Genomic DNA, 19474 nt, shown 5'->3' with positions numbered 1-19474 from the left:
TCTGCCCCAGTGATCGTAAGCTATAGGAGAGGTACTGGCAGCTCAAATGGTACAGTAACAGTGCTCTGACTTGCAGTGAGTTAGTGAGGTGTTGCTGGCCTGGCATCTACCATCAAGTCAAGACAAGACAAGGGAGCAGAACAAACACCACGCTGTAAAACCTGTGTGTAAATTTGCCCTTCCAGGGAGATTGGCCAGTAGGAGCATCTGTGTGAGTACACAGAGAGTCAAGCTTCTCCATCTGTACAAAGGGGATGAGAAATGGTGTAAGCCTTATTTTTAGAGTAGGAATCAGTTCACAGCCTTGTCCTCTGCAAGTACTCTGACACATTTTTAAAAGTTAATTGCTTGTATTGGCAAGAACATTAGGGGTTGGAAGGGACTTTGAAAGATCGTCTAGTCCAACCCTAGGATCACCTCGAGTAGGTCATGCAGGAACGCATCCAGGCAGATTTTGAATGTTTCCAGAGAAGGAGACTCCACAGCCATTGTGGGCAGTGTGCAATTTGCCATTGAGAAATATTTACCCATGTCTTTGCAGCTGCAGTTGAATTTCACTTCCAGGTAAATCCACATAAAAGCAGCTGGAGGCGTGCTTTGCAAAGGCATTTCACATTTTGAAAAGCACATCATAAAAATAATCCAGGGGAATCTTGAAAGCATATACCCCACATGTAGAAACACGTAGCTGGGAATCTCTTTTCCTGAAATTATAACTTAGGTTAAAACTCTATTTGTTGAAGAATCTCAGTAATCCTTTCTTTGTTTTCAGAAACAGAAATAACTACAAATTTTAAGATATGCTGAGTTTCTGTTACTCAAAATCATTATATTTTTCCATAACCATCCTTTACTTTTTCCTAAAAAAAAAAAAAAAAAAAGTAATTAGGAATGGGCTTAGTGTGTTTTGTCATGTCAAATGAACTTGGGATGGCATCCCTAACAGTGTTTCATGTTTCCATGGTTCATCAAGCCTTTGGTTAAAGTGCAGCTAGATTGTCAGCTGGTTCCCATTGTCTCAGTCACCGGCACCCGAACTGGTCTCTGTTTTAAGTCCTCTAAATGGAATTTTACATTAAGGTTTTCAGAGAAATATGACAGATTACTGAGTAAATATTTTTATTCAAATACTGCTCCTGGGTTATCTGCCCAAAACTTACTGGACTGTTTTTAACCACACTAAACTCAAAATTTATCAATGTTTTTGGCATTTTAAATATTTCTCAGATTTGACATGAACTTCAAGTGCCACAGAACTTTTTTGGCCTCGTGTAAAAAGATTTTTCGGTGATAATATGGCTATATGACTAAACAGGGAAATTCGGTCTTTTTATAGATAAAACTTCTAAAAGGTTTCTTTTCAAAGTTGGCTTTAAAGTAAAAAATATCTACCCAGCCATGAAAAAGTCTTATCCGGACCTCGTTTTTCAAATGGTAAAAAATGTATAGAATTTATGTAGAGGTAACAACCATTTTGGTGGCTCCTTGGAGGAGCAACATTCAGTGAAGCTTTTCTAGTTTGTGAATCATTCAGGAAAATCTTCAGACTTAAAGAGCATACACCACAAATTACCTGAGAATCCTAATAAAAAGTATTGGAATTTTGTCACTGTCACCTAAATTTGATTAGATGTATTTAGGTAAGTGTCTCTGTGTTGGGAAAAAAGAAACATATGTACTGGTAACTTGACGTGCTGAATCATCATGAAATCATTCCTTCACTGTTAAACCAGTGAACTGGTGAAGTCTGCAGACTGTGAGAACCTGTGAAAGGAGTTACAGCTGTAGTGAAGATTGTTTAAGACATATCAGCTATATAAACTGTGTTTCCTGACCACATCCTACACAGATTGACTACCTGATTAACAAAATTAGCTTGCTAATACTATTGGAATGCTGTCTTTTCTCTGTGTGCTCTATGCTTACATCAAATCATTAAAATAAAACATGCATTTTAATTATAGGGTGATGCTGGAGAAAATGGACCCAAGGGTGACACAGGAGAAAAGGTACACTACTTATTAGTAGAGAAGAAAATGCATGGTTTGGGCATGCTTACAGTCTACCCAGCTAATGAAAATAGTAATTTCATCAAAAGAAAAATATATTTCAGAGTTCTTAAAAGAAAAAAAAAAAAAGAAAAAATAGATTCAGCCAAATTCATAGAAAAACAGCAGAAAAAATGTCACTGTTCTGCCCAATTAAGTGTAAAATTCCTGGCTTTATCCAACAGCAGTTTTAGTACAGGATACATCAGCACGTTTCCGAAATTCACACCATACGGAAATTTTGGTCACAACCTGCCAGACTGTTGGAACTAGGTCTGCTGAGTTATAGCCATTGCTGATATACCCTTTTATGTTTCTTCTTCTATGATCCCCTGAAAGACAGGGACCAATGTGGGACAAAAAAATACAGTGTGGTGATAGGTGACTTCCCTTTGAGTTCTCAACTGGGAATTGAAGATAAGAAATATGTTTTAATTCTTTTTGCCAGGTGACATCCCTTAATAGATTGTTAGTTCATTGTTGCAAAGTACCAACACAGAGGTCACTAAAGAGTGAACATGGCAAAAATGTTATTTTACGTAGTTTTGATCTCTTTTATACAAGACTCACATTCAAATTTGAACCTGAATTTATAACCCTACTTTACTTACACGAGACAAAAGAGTCAGCCATAATGATCTCTTCTGACCATCGCTTTGGAACTTGTGTGCTTCTAAAAACAGCAATTTTAGTGACTGCACTTGGGCAGAGGCACAACAACTCCTTCTTTTACCCCATATGTGTTATTGCTTTATTGACTCACATCAGTTTAGAGCAAGGAGAAATTTGTGATGACTTTATCAAGCTGCTAAGGAATGTGTGCAGATCTCTCAGGTCCTGTCATTTGGATACAGTGAAGCTAAGCTTTCAAGAACACAAAGATTTTATGGTGCATATAATAATCAACCATCAATTAAAAATAGCTATTAGGTTTAAGAGTAATCAGGTTATTTGACTCCCAGAGTTCATTTAAATAATGCTTTATCTGCAGTCATGTTTATTAATCTAGATGAGTCCTAAGAATCTCATTTAGTTACACAACATATGCTAGTAATAGCTTGATTCAAGAATATAATCTCTCTCTAGTACAAGATTGTTGTTCAGATAAGCAATCCTGCAATAAGTAAATGGGAAGTTTTTATAATCTCCTGGAACCCTAGTGCAGCTTCACTTCTTGCTTTTCTCCTTTGTCATCTGTGAGAGCAAGCTTGCATCCACTAGAATGCCCATGCTGCACTGTGGTCTGCACGTCTTGCTTGAGATTGTGCTTAAGGGAAGAAAAAGTTCTCTCCTTTCTTCAGTGGGAAATCCTTTCTCCTCATGTATAACACTGTCAATATTTCTGTTTGAGCTTTCAACAGTTTGGCAGCCTAGTTGGGGCTGTGGAAAGTATAGGTCATCAGGAGACTTCTTCTATTGCTGTGTCTGAAGGAATTTCAATAAATTTGTTGAATTTCATCACACAGAAACCTCACATCTCTTCCAGGTTTCACAGACTTTTCACAGAGGAGGGGTGGTGACATGGGAACATACACTGATACACTGTTTGTGAGGAGTGCATTGCTTTAACTGTTACAGGCTACAATCCACTGCATGAAGTTTTACAACAGGGAGCAGAACTGTGACTTAGTCAGCTTTCACTATTTTTCTTCTCTTTTCCCTGCCTGCAGGACAGTTGGCTACCTAGGAAAAAAAGAGATCTAGATCTCACAGAAGAACTGCAGTTTGATGTTTCTGATAGTTAGTTCTGCAAACAGCATGTTTTAGGGTGCTTAGGAGGGTGTTTTGGACAGATAATTTAGGAGAGAGCATTGAACTTGGTGCCATTACATTTCTATTACTAAACAAGGACTGTAATCTTTCCTGCTCTTCAGCACAGGGGGATTTTTTTTGCTGTATGATCATTATGTATAATTCCAGCATGAATCTGTGCAGCAATCCCTAATCATATAAGCGTTAGAGGAAATCACAGTGACTATTACAACCACATTTAATCAGTATGTTCACAAAGTAACCTTGACTTTTTTCCCTTTATTTTTTGTATTTGTCTTTTTCTCGGTATAATCATCTGGAGGGAGGAAGTTAAACTTACCTTGACTCTAAACCCTACTATAATGCAGGGTTTCAGAACAGCTCAATAGCATTCCTACTGTGTTTTCCACTGCCTTCTACTGAGCAGGAGATTAACATGAAAGAATATGTCAGTTGTCTTAAAAGAAGCAGATGAAATTAAGTTCCAGGAAGCTTCACAGCCATACTTATTGATGCATCATGCTTGTACTTCTCTTCTGTTATATTTTTCCCCTACTGCACAACCTTTGTCTTGTGTTTGGGTAGGTCTGAAAAATCTGGAGCATGTATTGCATTATGGAACTTCACTTCCAGATGAGTACTGAAAATTTGTGCCAGCTGAACACTTGTGGGGGAGGAGTGTAAGATTTGATAATACTCAGTTTTCAAAGACTGTTTTTGAGAGAGCTGCTGGATGTGTTCAGAGATGAGACAAGGCTAGTACCCATTCAGTTCTCAGGTGTTCAACAATATACATACAAACCCTTCCTGCTTGGTAAACAACCTGTTAATTCTCTGTAAAGAAATGCAGAGACCATTGTGCTAGATCATTGTGCTGCACATACGCTTAAGAGATTTAATTCATAGTGCACAAAGCTGAAAAACATTTTGTTAAAAGCTGAAATAATGTTTCTGTGAGATAAATACAAGATTTTCATTTATATGGTGAGAGAGATCAAGTGACAAAGTTTCAGACTTGGTTGAGAAATGGGTTCCTGTTTGTTCAACTAATGCAGCTTTCTTTTCTGAACTGCTGTTCCTAGTGGCCCTCAGGAATAGGGGCTTGAATATCTACTTCTTGACCTGTGACTTAAGAAAGCTGTCTTTGCCTTTCCTATGCATCAATGCCAGACTTCAGTTCTTGCTTCTACCCTTCTACAGTAGCCTGGGTCCCTTGAAACGATCAAGCATCTTCCTTCTGTGTGCATGTTTCCCTGATAGAGCTGCTTCATTTCCAAACTGCCTGACTCATCAGAGAACTGAGAACATGCTGTGCCATGATTTTTTTTCTTTAATCTCAAATTAATTTTCATTCTTGCATGAAGGTGGATTATAAATACTTTGTCTTATCTTCCCCATATCCATCATTATCCTTTAAAATGTTTAACTGGTGAATGTCTCTTACCAGTTGCTTTGACACTTTATAGCTATAAAAAAGTCCTTGAGGCTTTGCAGTTGTACATGCTTGTAGAGGGTATCAGCAGTATCACTCATGCTTGTCTATCAAAATGAGGCAGCTCAGGTTTCCTGACATGAATCAACCCTTCAGAATATTGGGGTTTGTGTTTTCTTCACACACACAAGCTTCAGTAACCGTGTCAAGAAAATCTATTCCTATTTTAAAAGAGCAGTGAGCATGTTATCTAGTACCATTTACTTTTATGAGGCTGTTACCAAAATGAACCCACCCCAAACCAACCTGAAAGCCATGGTGTTCACAGAATATTTCCCATGGCTTTGCTGAACCATCAGGAATGGCTGTCCACTATTCGTATTTTAATGCAAACAACATTAAGCACTTACACTCTGCTTATACACCTTCAAAGTGGACTACAGAACTGGCTCCTACACTACCTATTTAAATCACTAGCAGGCTTTAGGTGGAGATTGAGCTTGAGCTTGCTACTCTATAGCAACTCATAATTTTCAATAAACCAATGTATTTTTAATTTTAAATGATGAGACAGTTTTCCAAAGATAAGCACTCTAGCCATCCTCAATAGCATGTGGTTTGACTAGCAAACTTCTCATTAATTTAAGTTATTTCATTTTTGTTTGGCATGTCATTTCAGAAAAAAAGAAATATATAAGGCAAAGTGAGTTTAGAAGAATTTTAAGGATTCTGTGACAACTCTACAAAATTGGGAGCCAAAAGCTTCCTTAGCCAGGTCACTCGTTAAATCCTCTGCCCTTGTGAATATTGCTGCCTATTAATTGCAGTCAACCCAGCAAAATACAGGCAAAGCTTTTTGAATGTTAGATGCCTCCTCAGAACAGAGACCTTTCCTGAGTACACATCCTGTAAATTATAACACTTCAACTGCATTAAACTATCAGTTTAAATATGCTGAAGAGCTGTGGAAATAGAACTGTGACCTGTCCTGATGGGGATACACACAGAGGTCACCATTGTGGGCTTTTTTTCCAGGTGAACCTTCATTAGGACAAAAAGCGTTGTCAGTTGAGAGCTGATATTTGCCATCTGTAGAATTAGGTCAAAAGATTGCTCATGTTCTTTGCAAATGGCAGTAAATTATTTTAATGTCTATCAGCAGTGTAGAGATGTCAAAGTATGCCCTTTCTTCTGGCTTTATAAAGTACATTTATACAAAATGTACAATTACTTCTTCTACATCATTAGTTGTGAAGCTTGAGGTTAACTGTTATGCTGTTTGGATGAACGAAACCAAATCTCTCTGCACATTCTTGAAACCATCCCTGTTCCTTTTCTGAATCCCTCTGCTTTAATTCATTGGGTAAATAGCTGTGTAGCAGCACAGAGGAATGTAATCTTGCTAGATAGTTGTTTTGCTGGACTCTTGCATGTTTTGTTACATCCGTTTCCTGATAAACTGTATATGTAGTAAATGTCCTTATTTCTTGTGGATTTTGTATCAGGGTGACCCCGGTTCTTCTGCTGCAGGAATTAAGGTAATGTAGTTGTAAAGCAGTTGTACAGGGAGAAGAGGGGTGGTTGGTCTGTGTGGAGCATCACAGACATTTTGGGGTACTAGTCTGTGGTGGTTCTGCTTTTAACCCTTCTGGTCAGATCTTATGTCTTTCATCTCCTTTCTTTCAGGGTGAACCCGGTGAATCTGGACGTCCAGGACAAAAGGTATGAGTTGGAAATGTTCAATTTGCCTTTTCTTCTCTATCGGATTCTGATCAACAGCTGTTACTAGTGGCCCTTCCCCATATTATGACAAGCCCAAGGCAGTACAATTTAACAACTCAAAGCCTGTACACAGGTGGTGTATGATCATTTTGTATCTTAAAAAAGCACAGGAATGACAATACTAATGAACACGAAAAGCGATGTTAGACTAACCAACCTCCCCTTCTAGCCACAGCACGCTGCTTGCGTTGAAAGCTTACCCAACTACAGCTGGTGAGACTAACACAGAATGGCTCTGCTCCATCAATGACCACAAGTCAGTCCTGCATGTTTGAATGAGTGTTAACCTTCAGACTGTGGTGCATTATTACAACTTATTAGGAAGAAAAGTACTCTTGGTCAGAATTCCTCCTTTCACATATACCTGTGAATCAAACTGTCAGAGGCACGTGGTGTGTTTTGAAGACATAGACTAGGTAATGCTGCCCTGTTCCTCCTTCCCCTGGATGCTGTATAGCTGAGGCTACTTTTGCAAGTAAAGGTCCAACATTACCTATAATACATCTGTGCAGCATGAGGCCTTCTGCAGTTGGAGAATTTCCTCTCTGAATCTATAGTACATTGAGCACAGTGAGTGCTTGTGCCTTCAGCTGCCTTTCATGAGAGTAGGAGGCAGGTCCTGCTGGGAGAGCTGGGGAAAGGGAAAAGAGAAGAGACAATGAAGGAACCAGATTTTTGGTTTGCATTACTTGGTTTCCCTCAGGAGCTTTCAGGACTGTTCTTGCCTCTTACAACATTGAAAATTACCCACTGTTGCCAAAGTGGAGCAGAGTCCAGACACCAGTTGAGGTAGCAGGCATTCCAGATAAGACAAGACAAACAAGAGCTAAATTTCTGCATAGTGAATGGCAGTACAACCATTTTGTAATACTCAAGGTGACTAAGCAAAACCCCAAAACACACATAAGTATAAAATAAAATAACTTAGCTTACTTTGTTTGAGAAATTACAGCTGTCATCAATTATTACAGACTAAACAAAGACTATTATGGCTGCAAATGCAGTTCTTCAATAAAATGCAGTTTTAATTAGGAAAGGTAATCAAAGTAGTTTAGAGCTATCTAATCCATGGAATCATTCAGTGTGTTCATTCTGCAGTGTGTGATTTGCTTGGGTAATAAACTAGAAAATGCACTTAAGGGCCTGTTGAGATTCATACTCTCATTAGTTGGCTGCCATGGAGGGAAAACTAGCTGAGATTTATCTGCAGGCTCCTGGATTTCAGTCCTCAGGCATTCAGGTTTGATGTCATTTAGGCAACATGGAGAAGTGAGGGGAACACAGGCCAGACTCTCTATAGTCAGGGAGCTTAGTGTGTTCTTTCCACTTCACCTTGCAAGCTTCCAGTATGCCACATTCACGTCTACGGCCTGAACCAGTAGCCCCCATAATGTGTTCATTTAGAGTGCCTCCTCCAGCCATGGATCCTGTGCCTGCTATTCTCACCCTGCATAACAGGGACTTGTTCTCTTCACCAGACTGGATTGTGGGGAACCCTTTTTCCAGATGGAGGCATGTCCCTACCCTCACATCATCTCACTACTTTTACCTCTACTGTCCCGTACCCATTTTCTTCCTGTATCTTCCCTTCTTCCTTGTATTTTATTTCTTCCTCTTCTTCGAGTAATTCATGATCTATCTTCTAAGAACAGATTAATATTGAGCTGCCCACTTGAATATTACTTACATGAAATGAAATGTGATGGTATTTTAGTGGCCCGACAAGGCTGTTGTGTGCCCTAAGTACTGCAGAAGTAATAGAGCAACCTGTCCTGCCAAGCTGGGCATTATGAAATGGAGTTAATATACAGCCTTGGTTTCCTTGAAAATCTTTCCTCTCATCAATCATACTCAGATCTTCTGTATCAGGAAGGATCAAAAAAAAAATGCATTCATCTGCTGTATTAATTCCAATGAAACATTAGAGAGTTCATTGTGTTTCATATTGTTTAATGTATCTTTGAGAGACATTTAAATTGTTTTAGATTGATGTGATTCTGAACTGTCTTTGATGGATCCTTTCTGCTTGTTTTATGGGAGTCTGTGAACACACCAAGCTTAGCTCTGACGTAAGACTAAACAATGACCTACTACAGCAAAGACCATCAGTTATTCAGATGCTGTGCTTACAAGTGAAATTCAGTGTTTCCACAATTTGATGAGAAAAAGTCATGGCAGTAGTGTTGTTTATACAGTTAGTCAAGTAAGAAACCAAAAGACAGAGGGAGTAGGAGTTTGGAGCTAGTATTTTGTTGGGAATGAGTGCATTGGAGGCCTTTTAAAGGATTGCTCTTTTGTAAGAGAGACACCTCGTTTTCTGCTTTAGAATGCATTAGGCAACATCCCGAGAAAATAATAGTGTCTATTGAAAATGGTATCCTAGCCTCTACTCTTTCACCTGATTTAATAGTTAATATTGGGATAAAGGGATCTTTCTTGTGCTTTGAGGCAATGTGAGCAGTTCTAATTCTGCAGTAACTGAAATGGACGAAAAAGTTGTTATCAGATTCTTTTATGACATTGAAAAATCATTCCATTTGGTAAAGCAATTTACAGCCCCTCTGTTGTGTTTCTCAGTTTATGGCAGAGTATAATTTTGTTATTAGCACTTCAAGTCTATTTAATGTTACTGCCTCCAAGAAGTGGCTTTAGCTACTGTAGTCTGAACATCTGCATTGTGTATACATGTGTTTGTGTATGTATACACGTGCACATGTGAGTGTATGAATGGATGTGTCTGTCTGTACACACACATAAAGTATTTTAATAGCACAATCTGCATGAATGCACCAAAACCACAGAGCTGAAATCTGGATTTTTGTAAAGCTCAGGAGTCTACGAAACCTGGAATATAGTTCAACTCATTATAAAGGTTGGCTTCAGAAGTTCAGACCTGAGCTTCCAGAAAGTTCAGGGAATACTCAGATCCAAGGTGCTGGTTAGAATCCATCTCTTTTATAAGGTCTCCAGCCTTTAAAATAATGTTTTTTTCACATGTTGTTGCTCTTTTTTTTTTTTCTTTTTTTTTTCTTTCTGTTCATCACCTTTGCAACATATTTCCATGTAGTTATCTCAAAATGAGCACTGATGTGAATGTTGTCATTCTTGTCATAGACTAGTCCCAACTTCATTTCAAAATGAACCCATTCAGTGTTCAGCTCCTGTTGTAACACTACCCTTGTAAATGCAGTTCTATAGGTCTTGCCACTGCTATTTTAAATAAGCAAGGCATAAGGTAAAGCAATAGAAGGTTACATTCCCTCTGTCCTTCATGACACCACTTGTATTCATAGGTAAATAGCAAGTTCTGAAATGATGCTATGGATAGCTCTATAAAAATGATGGCCCAGTTATAATTAGGCAGTTCTGTTTGAACTGCACGATTTAAACCGTGCTCTTCTGAATTGCTTTGTAGCTAAATCAGACAGTTACACAGCTCACAGCTGAAAATGGAACAGAATTAAACATTTTGTAAGTATGGAAGTGAAATGGCAGCATGTGAAATGAGACAGTGCTGCTTGTTTTCCTCTCTTTTGGTGAAGGCTACTGTGAATTAATATTTGAATTTTCTGACGCGTATTTTCTACCTCAGTATCATCTTCACATCCAAGGTTCCCAGAAGTTACTTAGGTTCTTAACATGATTCTTACTAATTGTACATTGAAGTCACTCATTTTGAAAAATATCAGTCCTGTTTGAACTGGCTAGCAGTTCTCTATGCTCTTTTATCTTGCTGCAGAATATACAGGACAGTGACCATAACTGAATAATGCCTGTAATATTATGTAATTTTCCTGTATAGGGTGAACCAGGTCTTCCTGGGCTTCCTGGACTCCCTGGGATAAAGGTAAATAAACTGTAGTCTCTGTTATAATGGGGGGCCACTGAAAAAGGTGGTGGGGAGTCACCAAAAGAGGGTGGGACTGCAAGAATGTGGCTAAAATTGACTTGCTGTACTTGTGCTATATCTTGTTCTGAATCTCTGGTATGGAACTGCTGCGGATTGTCACAGAAAGGTTTTGCATGGAAAATTGGTTAAGTGACTATGAGTAAACAAAGAGCATATCTTAAATTGAAATATAAAGTAGAATATCGTTGTCCAGTGCTTTGAAAACACAATCTAACATAGTAAGTTTTTGTGGGTTTATTTAAGAGAAGAGGCTTGTCATCAAAGTTTCATTTGGGTTCCACCTTGATGGGTGCTTTTGAGTAGCAATAATATACTGAATTTAGCAACCCTTCAGCCAGAGAACTGCCTTAGTTTTACACAGGCTGCGGAGAACTGGTGCTGTGGACAGAAACCCTCTGTGCTCCATTACACAGCAGTGATTTCCACTGACAAGTCAAAATAGTTCAGTAAGATTCCTCTCAGTATTAGCCACAGTCCCTGACCTAATAACTGCTTTAGTCCCTGCCTCCTGGTTTGTCTGGGATCTTTAAGTAATTTGATACAGAATACATGGGGCTGGTTTAATACTAGCCTCTCTAGTCACGTTGGAAGCTGCAGACACTTGCACAGTTTGAGCTGTGACTGCATAATTCTGCAGAAAGTGAATGGCATCATATATCCTGAGAGAGTGCAGAGGGAGTGCTGCTTCTTCATGGCAAAGACTGTTCTTTCAGAAAACAAAATCTCTTTGAAACTTCTTATTTGCATTCTAACATTGGCCTGCATAGAGCACAGGAGATATTTTATATCATTTGTCCAATAACAAGGGGGATAAGAGAGAGGTCAAACTTTTTTCTGTTTTGGTAGGATTCAGAATTTCTCTCATGGAATTTAACATTTTCAGTGATTTTGTCAAGGGACCTGTGAATTACCACAGGAATGAAGCATCATGTCCCTATGTTACTAGTGAATTATGGGAAGAATTGAACATGCATAATAGTTTGTTTGCTGTAGCACCTGAAAATACCATGTTCATGCAGACCATGAATGTCCATCCATAACTTCAGCAAGTACATTAAAAAAAAAAAAAAAAGTAACTCTAAATCTGAGTCTCTACTCTGGGAAAATTAGTGCTGTTAAGCTTTATTTATTGGTGGAAAAAATGGCTCAGAAGGACATCTTTCAGATTCACCTGAAAAGCAAGATGTGAAGTGAAAAATAGATGAAGTGTGGGAGTTTTGCTCAGTGAAAATTTGTTTTGGAATTCAGTGGGTATGGTGGAAAAACAGTACAGCTGCCTGCACAATAAGATGGAATGATGTGGTCAAGTATTAAGCCTTTAGGAGAATTCTAGCTTCTACTAAAATCTTATTCTACAAAGAGACTAGTAGTGATTCAGTGAAGAAATTCCATCTAGTGAAATTCTGGATAGAGGTAGCTAGATGCATCCCTAAATGGTGACAACAAGCTAGCAAAACGTGCCTAGAAGGGAACAAAGCAGATCTGGTCACATCAGACTTACAGGAAGAGTGCTCTTTGATTCAAGGCCTTTGTATATTCCAGTGTTCCACCACCCTCATGGAAGAATCCTAATATCCTATCTAAATCTATCCTGCTCTAGTTTAAAGCCATTTCCCCTTGTCCTACTGTTACTGCTTTGTAAACAGTCCCTCCCCACTTGATCACCCACGTGATTTCAAATGAACAATCTAGTTTTTTGAGGATCATGTTTACAGAGCTCTTATATTCTAACACCTTTGGAGTTGTTGGTGTTGATAGACTGTTGTGTTGGGACATCTTCAAGACAGATGAGAAAAAATGCAAGAGACGACTGCATGTTGCCTGAATTTGAAATTTCCTTTGATATCTTCTACTATGTCCATGTGAAGAAAAGATGAAGATACAGGGATATTCTATGAATAGGAACCTCTTGGATGTAGTTCTGGTCTTAAGTATTTGCCCTTTGACTATTGTATAAGGATTTGAAGTCTCCTTTTCTTTAAATCTGCTAAATAAGCCACAAATTTGCTTTCTTGTGAATGAGTCTCTGCACAGTGGCTGGCTGCGTTAAGAGATGGTTAGGTAACTGTGGACATACACAGTACTCTTTACAAATGCTAGGCCAGCCTGTGAAAACGTAAATGACATGCCAGGCAGTGGACCATATCTTTCCAGATACATTTCCTCATGGCAGAAGAAACTTTCCAAGGCATTCAGTTCCATATGCTTGAACATGTACTCAAACTACTTAAAGGATTAATACATTTAAATCACTGGGGAAGCTTCAGCTTCTTCTAATGCCATTTCAACTAGTTAATCAATGTTCCCAGGAACCTGTTAGAGCTTGGCTGAATGTGATATTTGAGCCTGAATGAACAGCAACATTGGATGGACATGCAAGTATCATATCTGAATTCAGAGTATGAAGCAGGGTCTTTTATTACTTGCTTTTCTCAACCCATTCGCTATGCACATGTAGACACTTTGAGAGTTCTTCCTGTTCCTTTTTGTTGTCTCCTCATTGTCAGTTGGTGCCACGGAGGAAACACAAGCGCGGTCAGTTATTTCCAAGACAGTGATGAAGCTGTCTGTGACATGCTGGAGAAACGTTTCTCAAGCACCTGTTGCTGTTTAGGAATGGCTAGAAACTTAATGAGCCCTTGAATGTGTTCCACCATGTCACTTAGGAAGCAAGTAAGGCACCTAAACACAGAATATTAACTCATCGCTCGGATATCCCCCAACTGACTCCAGGCAGATGCCTGATACCTTCTGTGAAGCATACTTGATAGACCTGGTTTATCTCATCACTTCCATGAGATGATACCTACAAAGCAGCACTCTCTTGCTCTAATGGCAATTGTGCATACCCTTACCCACTGTAATGTCAGACATCTCCCAAATCCTTTGTCTTGACTTTTATGGTGTTGAAGTACTGCAGTCCTCTACTTCACACTGCATTGGGAAGCTTTCACAGAACACAAGCCTCTTCTCAGTAGCAGCAAGATCTTATGCAAGATCTGGCTTTTTTCTTCAGCATTTCTGGCATTTCTCTCTCTGTTTTTAAAACAAATACTGAAACAAAGCTTGTGAGTGCAATCAAGTTTTTGTTCTGTGATGTTGTTGAATGATATGGCATGAGAAAAGAAAGGCTGATTAGCCCTTCTGATTTTGGGAAGTAGGGGAAGTTTTTTGTGTTTTCAAATCCTGATTCAGTCAACTTTCCTTTATGCAGCATCTTGTGTCCTTTTATACAGTTACTGTGGATTGACTTCCCTGGGACTCTGCCTGAGCAAGGTTTCAGAAGAACCTGGATAAGGATATGGGAATTGGCTTCATGGGGATTTTTGTTTTTATAAAAGGAAAACCAGTTCTAATTTTCATCTGTTCTGTATTGATTTTCATTTTATCCTATGACTTTCCTAATCCCATGTAAGTACTGAAAAACATGATGCTGCACAGAACTCATTTTTTAGCTCTAGAAGAGCTGTTACTTCTTACTCCCAGTGAGTTCTGTTACAAAAGAACACTTTCAGAGATAAAGAGGCAGAATTTTCAACCTGTACACATAGAAGTTAGTCTCCCACTTAAACTCCTTTAGAAAATATAGCAGTTGATGTTGAATCTCATGTGTTTAGATGTTGCTCTTGTCACCTGGTGACAAAATGAAAGAAAATCTAAAGTAAATGGTAGTTACAAGCATTGAACTTCAGAGTTAACACCAGGCATCACCTATAGGAAAGTTCTTCAAACCCCTGTTTTTTCCCCAGGAGTTCTTAGGGGCTGAGAACATTTTCCTAATGCATTTTCCTTTTCCATATTTCCATTATTACTGTTTGCTTTTTTCCCCCTTGTTAGCAATTATTACCAGGAAACCTGCAGGGCCTAGATCTTTTACTTTCCTTTTTCTCCAGGGCTAGTATATTCTTGCCCAGGCTTCAGTTCATCTTTACCCCATAGGTTACCATACTCAGAACTATTTCTGGCCTGAACTCAAAGGCTGGAAGGGACCAGGTGACCTTGTGACAGACATCTCCAAATCCTTGATACAGAAATGTGCTGAAAAGGTTAATTGCAGCAACTGAAAACTGTAGGAATTCAGCTCTGCTTCATAGAAATGAAAGTTTCTCCCTGATATTCACTTGGCTTAGCTGATACATATTTTGAAACATTCAAGGGTGAACTAATTTCCAACCTGTCATCGCTCAGTGTTCTTAGGAGTGGGTCATCTGTCTGAGCAGAGGATGTGCAGCATAGTATAGGTCAAATACTGAAAGGTAGACTATAAGGATGCATGATCTAGTTGAAAATGGAAGCGGATCTAAAAAATAATAGGACTTTAGTACCTGCACTTGAAGGGTTGGTTTTCAGAAGCAGCTCTATGCAGGGGTAGGTAAATCATAAAATAACAAATTATGCTATGCAGCTACGCAATTAATTTTCAATATTCAGTTTTCAGAATGGAAATATATATACAAGTATATACCTGTTTGTATGGAGTTACATATCTAGCTTTGCTCCATCATTTCTAGCTGTCTAGTTTCCATATGTTATGGCAGTAATCATTTGCATAGGGTAGACATGTAATTTCCCATATCTAATTCCGAGAATCAAGGCCAGAAAATGAAATCATCATTACCGTTGGGTGGTATGCACGTCAGAAACATTTACTGGGGCAGTTCTTATTAATTTGTCAGAAACTATATCCTTCAAATCATGAAAGCTCTCATTTTCTTTATTGGAAAAGGCTAAAACATAAGTAACTGAAACACAGGATGTTTCCTCTAAAGCTATTACTAGTTGGAAGGCTGAGCTTATAAGGATCTATTTCACAGCACCTATTTTATATCATAGTTTAATTTTTCTTTGTTTAAAAAAAATTAAAAAAACAAAACCGAAACAAACATTAAAAAAAAGCCAATCTATATCCCAAGTTTTGAAACAGATGAATAATTTTAAAGTCCAAATAGTATTCTGTACTCAGAAATCAAATATTTGCCATCCTCTAAGAAGACTTCACATCAATCATCTGAAATTATTTCTATGCCATAAATACACAATTTTAGATGATCAGAAATGAGTGCATGCAGAAAAAGTTCTTTATCTTTCAGGTCAGTAGCAGAAGTTCCTTATATTTGTCATCTGGGCTCCCCATCATGAACAGGGAACAGCTTGAGAGGGTACAGCAAAGGGCTAGGAAGACAAATAAGGGACTAGAACATCTTTCTTAAGAAGCAAGGCTAAGGGACTTGGAGCTATTTAGCTTGGAGGAGGGAAGACTTGAGGGGAGATCTTGTCAATGCTTATAAATACTTCAAGGGTGAGCATCAGGAGGATGGGGGCAGTGGTACCCAGTGACAGGATGAGAGGTAACAGCCACAAACATGAACACAGAAAGTTCCACCTAAATGTGAGGTGGAACTTCTTTATGTTGAGGGTGACAGAGTACTGCAACAGGCTACTCAGAGAAGTAGAGTCACCATCTCTGGAGTCATCCAAAACCTGCCTGGAAGCCATTCTGTGCAACCTGCTCTAGATGAAGCTGTTCTAGCATGGGGGGTTTGGGCTACATGCTCTCCAGAGGTCCCTTCCAGCTCCTATAATTCTGTGATCTGTTTTCTAAAGGAAACAGTTTGGGGGCAGATTCTTCATTATTTAGCTATTCAGCCATTGCAAAGAATTAACAATGAGGCACCTATCACAACAAGTGTTTTTATTCTAATCCTCAATGCTGACTTGAATTATAATTAGCTTTTAAGTGAGCAGTCCCTGATATGATTAATGCATGCAAAATTCATCAGGTTTATTACTGGTTCTCTTAGCACCCTTCCAAAACAGCATATACCTTCTAAGCAGGCAGAACTTAGAAGCACTGAGAAAATTACACTCACTAAAAAGCAATAAATGTACTACAAAAGTAGGACTCCTCGTGAGGTTTCAGGGTTTTAGCCAGGTTGTAAGGTTTTGCTTCTCTGAATGAATCATAAAGGCTCTAGCCTTTAGCATTTGGAAATTCTAAACCAGAATTGTTTTTCTAAGTTTAGAGACTGATTAGGGACTAAAGATATTGTTTCAAATGTGATGAGTGAGCCAGACAACCTGTTTTAACCACCCATTTCTGGAGCCAATTCTGAACTGGTATGAAAAGCCTTAACTGAGACCTTATAAAACAGGGTTAGGGGGTTTTATCAGATTTCCTTTCACCTTGCTCATTTCCTTCTTGTGAGATGAATACTGTAGTCCTCCTGAGAGCAAAATTCTCATGAACATCAGGCTATATAAAAAGAGCTTTTAATGCCCTTCCCAGGGAGAAAGGATAAGGTGCTGTTCCCTCTGACTTGTTTAGCCTAAGGGCAGCGGAGTTCCTGAGAAATTGCTCCACTGGAACTGAGTTCTGCAGAAACAAACAGGGCGCGAGTGAGCAGGGCTTCCATTGCTGTGGGCTCTCTGTTCCATACTCCCAAGAATTTGGCCCTTACTCCTCTCAAAAGTGGAAAAGTTGCATTATTTTGTTTAACAGCCATCTCAGAAACAATGTCTGGGGGCAGCAGATGGCAGTTTGTGGAAAATCAACACAGGGACATGTGAACCAAATCACTTTTATTATAACTTCATAGTTACTCTTCAAATTGCCTTGCCTCTGGGTTTGGGGATTTTGTTGCTAGCTCTTCTACATATCCCCAGCTTTGCATGATGCTTTCAGTAGAGTTAGGAAAGGGAAGAACATCATAATGTTTTTATTTTATTTGCCTATGAGTGTGTCAGGGTAACATTTAAAATAAGCATACCATTGTCTCTTGATGTGATTGCAATGAGGACCCTTCCATCAGTGCTTGGTAGAAAGGAGGCTGTCGGCTCTTCCAAGGTCTGTGATTCCTCAGGAGTTTGCAGGCTTGCCCCATGCCAGATGCAGGAAGTTTTAGAGAACCGCTAGACCTACAGCAGCTGTTTGGAAGCTCCAAGCCTGCCCTTCAAGTTGTGTGTTGGAAGATGTCAGGGTTCTCCCCACAGCTCACACAGCTAGGTTTTCAGTGTATGGAAACTATGAGGTGGACCCACATTACCAGAATCCTCCACAGAAATTCTGGATGCTTTGGCATGGTTTCCCAACACAGAGGCATGCACGCAGGAGTCCTGACCTTTATGCATTCAGACTGATAAGTGAAGTCCAAGAAAAGGTGTGTGTGTCCTGGCTCCATGGCAGACCTGCCAGTCAGCCCTGGAGGCACAGAACTACCCCTGGGCCCAGCACTGGGGCAGACATTTAGTAAAATACTTAGGATCAATGAACTATGTGAATAAAGGTGACAGGATGACATTTATACTTCTCTGGTGTACTATATAAGGATTGAAATTATGTTATTCCTTGGAAATTCTTGGTTTAAAGTTTGGCTTCATCTCATTTCTGCAGCACAGAGAAAAACATACAATCATCTGATGTAGAAGAAAAATAGTAAGGTGGTCATGAGACCTAAAAAAAATAATTCAGGAGCTCATGCATAGTTTATATTCATAAAGGGAATAACTGGGACATTTCTTTTATGACTTTAGCAATAAGGAAAAAACTTATGTATGGCTTCAAATACTTTCATTTGTTGTAATAAAACAATAATTTCAACAATGAAAGGATGTGTATTTCATTTGGGCTCTTTTCTGCAGCACAGATTTTGTTTTGGGGCAAACACTGATCTGGTCTGGAAAATGTTTTGCATTCGTTGGAAGAATTATAGGAAGCAGAACCTTCTGTGGGGAAACAGTGTGTCCAACAACTCTTGTTCTCTGCTGGTTGCTGGTATCAGCATCAAGATGTGTATTTCAGGCACTAGAACTGGACTAGACCTGTCTGTGAGAACAAAGTTTGAAATAATGGTGGTGGTGTGTGTCCTAGCTGGAAATGAAGGCTGATTGTAATGGAATACGGTGTTAGAACTAGATTGTTAATAAACCTTTGCCAAATCAGTGATGTTTAAAACAGCAATTAGTATTGCAAATGGCATTTCAACTGTTGCATCTTCAGCCCAAGTTTTAGCCAATTCTATAAAAGTTAAGACAGTGGCAGCAAATAGTGTGTCTTAGGGCTAACCTCTAATACCTAAGCTAGACTCTGCCTCAGCCCATAATAGGTTAGAGCTTCATGAAAACCACTTATGAATATGTCTAGATAATAATCCTTATAAAAATTTGAGTGTCTTGTAAAGTAAATTACAAGGTGGCTTTTTTTCTGTTAGATTGTGATGGAGCTCACACTATGCTGGTTGCACAGCATGCCATTATAGGGCCCTTTTCTGTTTCAGACAATTTATGCAAAGAGCTGAAAATGCCCATTAACAAGGTTTGTGAACAGTAGTACATCATTTGCTGTGTGACCCACTAATGTTTCAACAGCTGACAAACATTTGAGGGTGAAAATGAGCACACAAAGAAACAGTCTCTTAGTCTTTTAAATTACTAACATACCAAGCCATTAAAAATTATTCTTAAAAGCATAAAAAAATCACTCCTGCAAACTGAAAGCAGTTCACAGGCTTGTTGTTTTTTTTTAACTACTGAGTTGCCTGTGCTGTATGATTG

At 38.9% G+C, this 19474-nt stretch overlaps 1 protein-coding gene across 1 annotated transcript in view; it reads left to right on the top strand.

Moving 5' to 3' along the window:
- COL25A1 (collagen type XXV alpha 1 chain) overlaps positions 1–19474 on the top strand; it is a 323498-nt gene that overhangs the window by 264653 nt on the left and 39371 nt on the right. The window contains exons 17-20 of the mRNA XM_054383078.1: positions 1965–2009; positions 6738–6770; positions 6919–6954; positions 10817–10861. Of these exons, the coding sequence (XP_054239053.1) occupies positions 1965–2009; positions 6738–6770; positions 6919–6954; positions 10817–10861 (159 nt within the window). The remainder of the gene's footprint in view (positions 1–1964; positions 2010–6737; positions 6771–6918; positions 6955–10816; positions 10862–19474) is intronic.

The sequence above is a fragment of the Indicator indicator genome, chromosome 8, assembly GCF_027791375.1.
Source record: "Indicator indicator isolate 239-I01 chromosome 8, UM_Iind_1.1, whole genome shotgun sequence".
In the NCBI taxonomy this organism is placed as follows: domain Eukaryota; kingdom Metazoa; phylum Chordata; class Aves; order Piciformes; family Indicatoridae; genus Indicator; species Indicator indicator.
The sequence above is the reverse complement of the archived record's forward strand: the minus strand, read 5'-3'. Positions and strand labels throughout refer to the sequence as shown.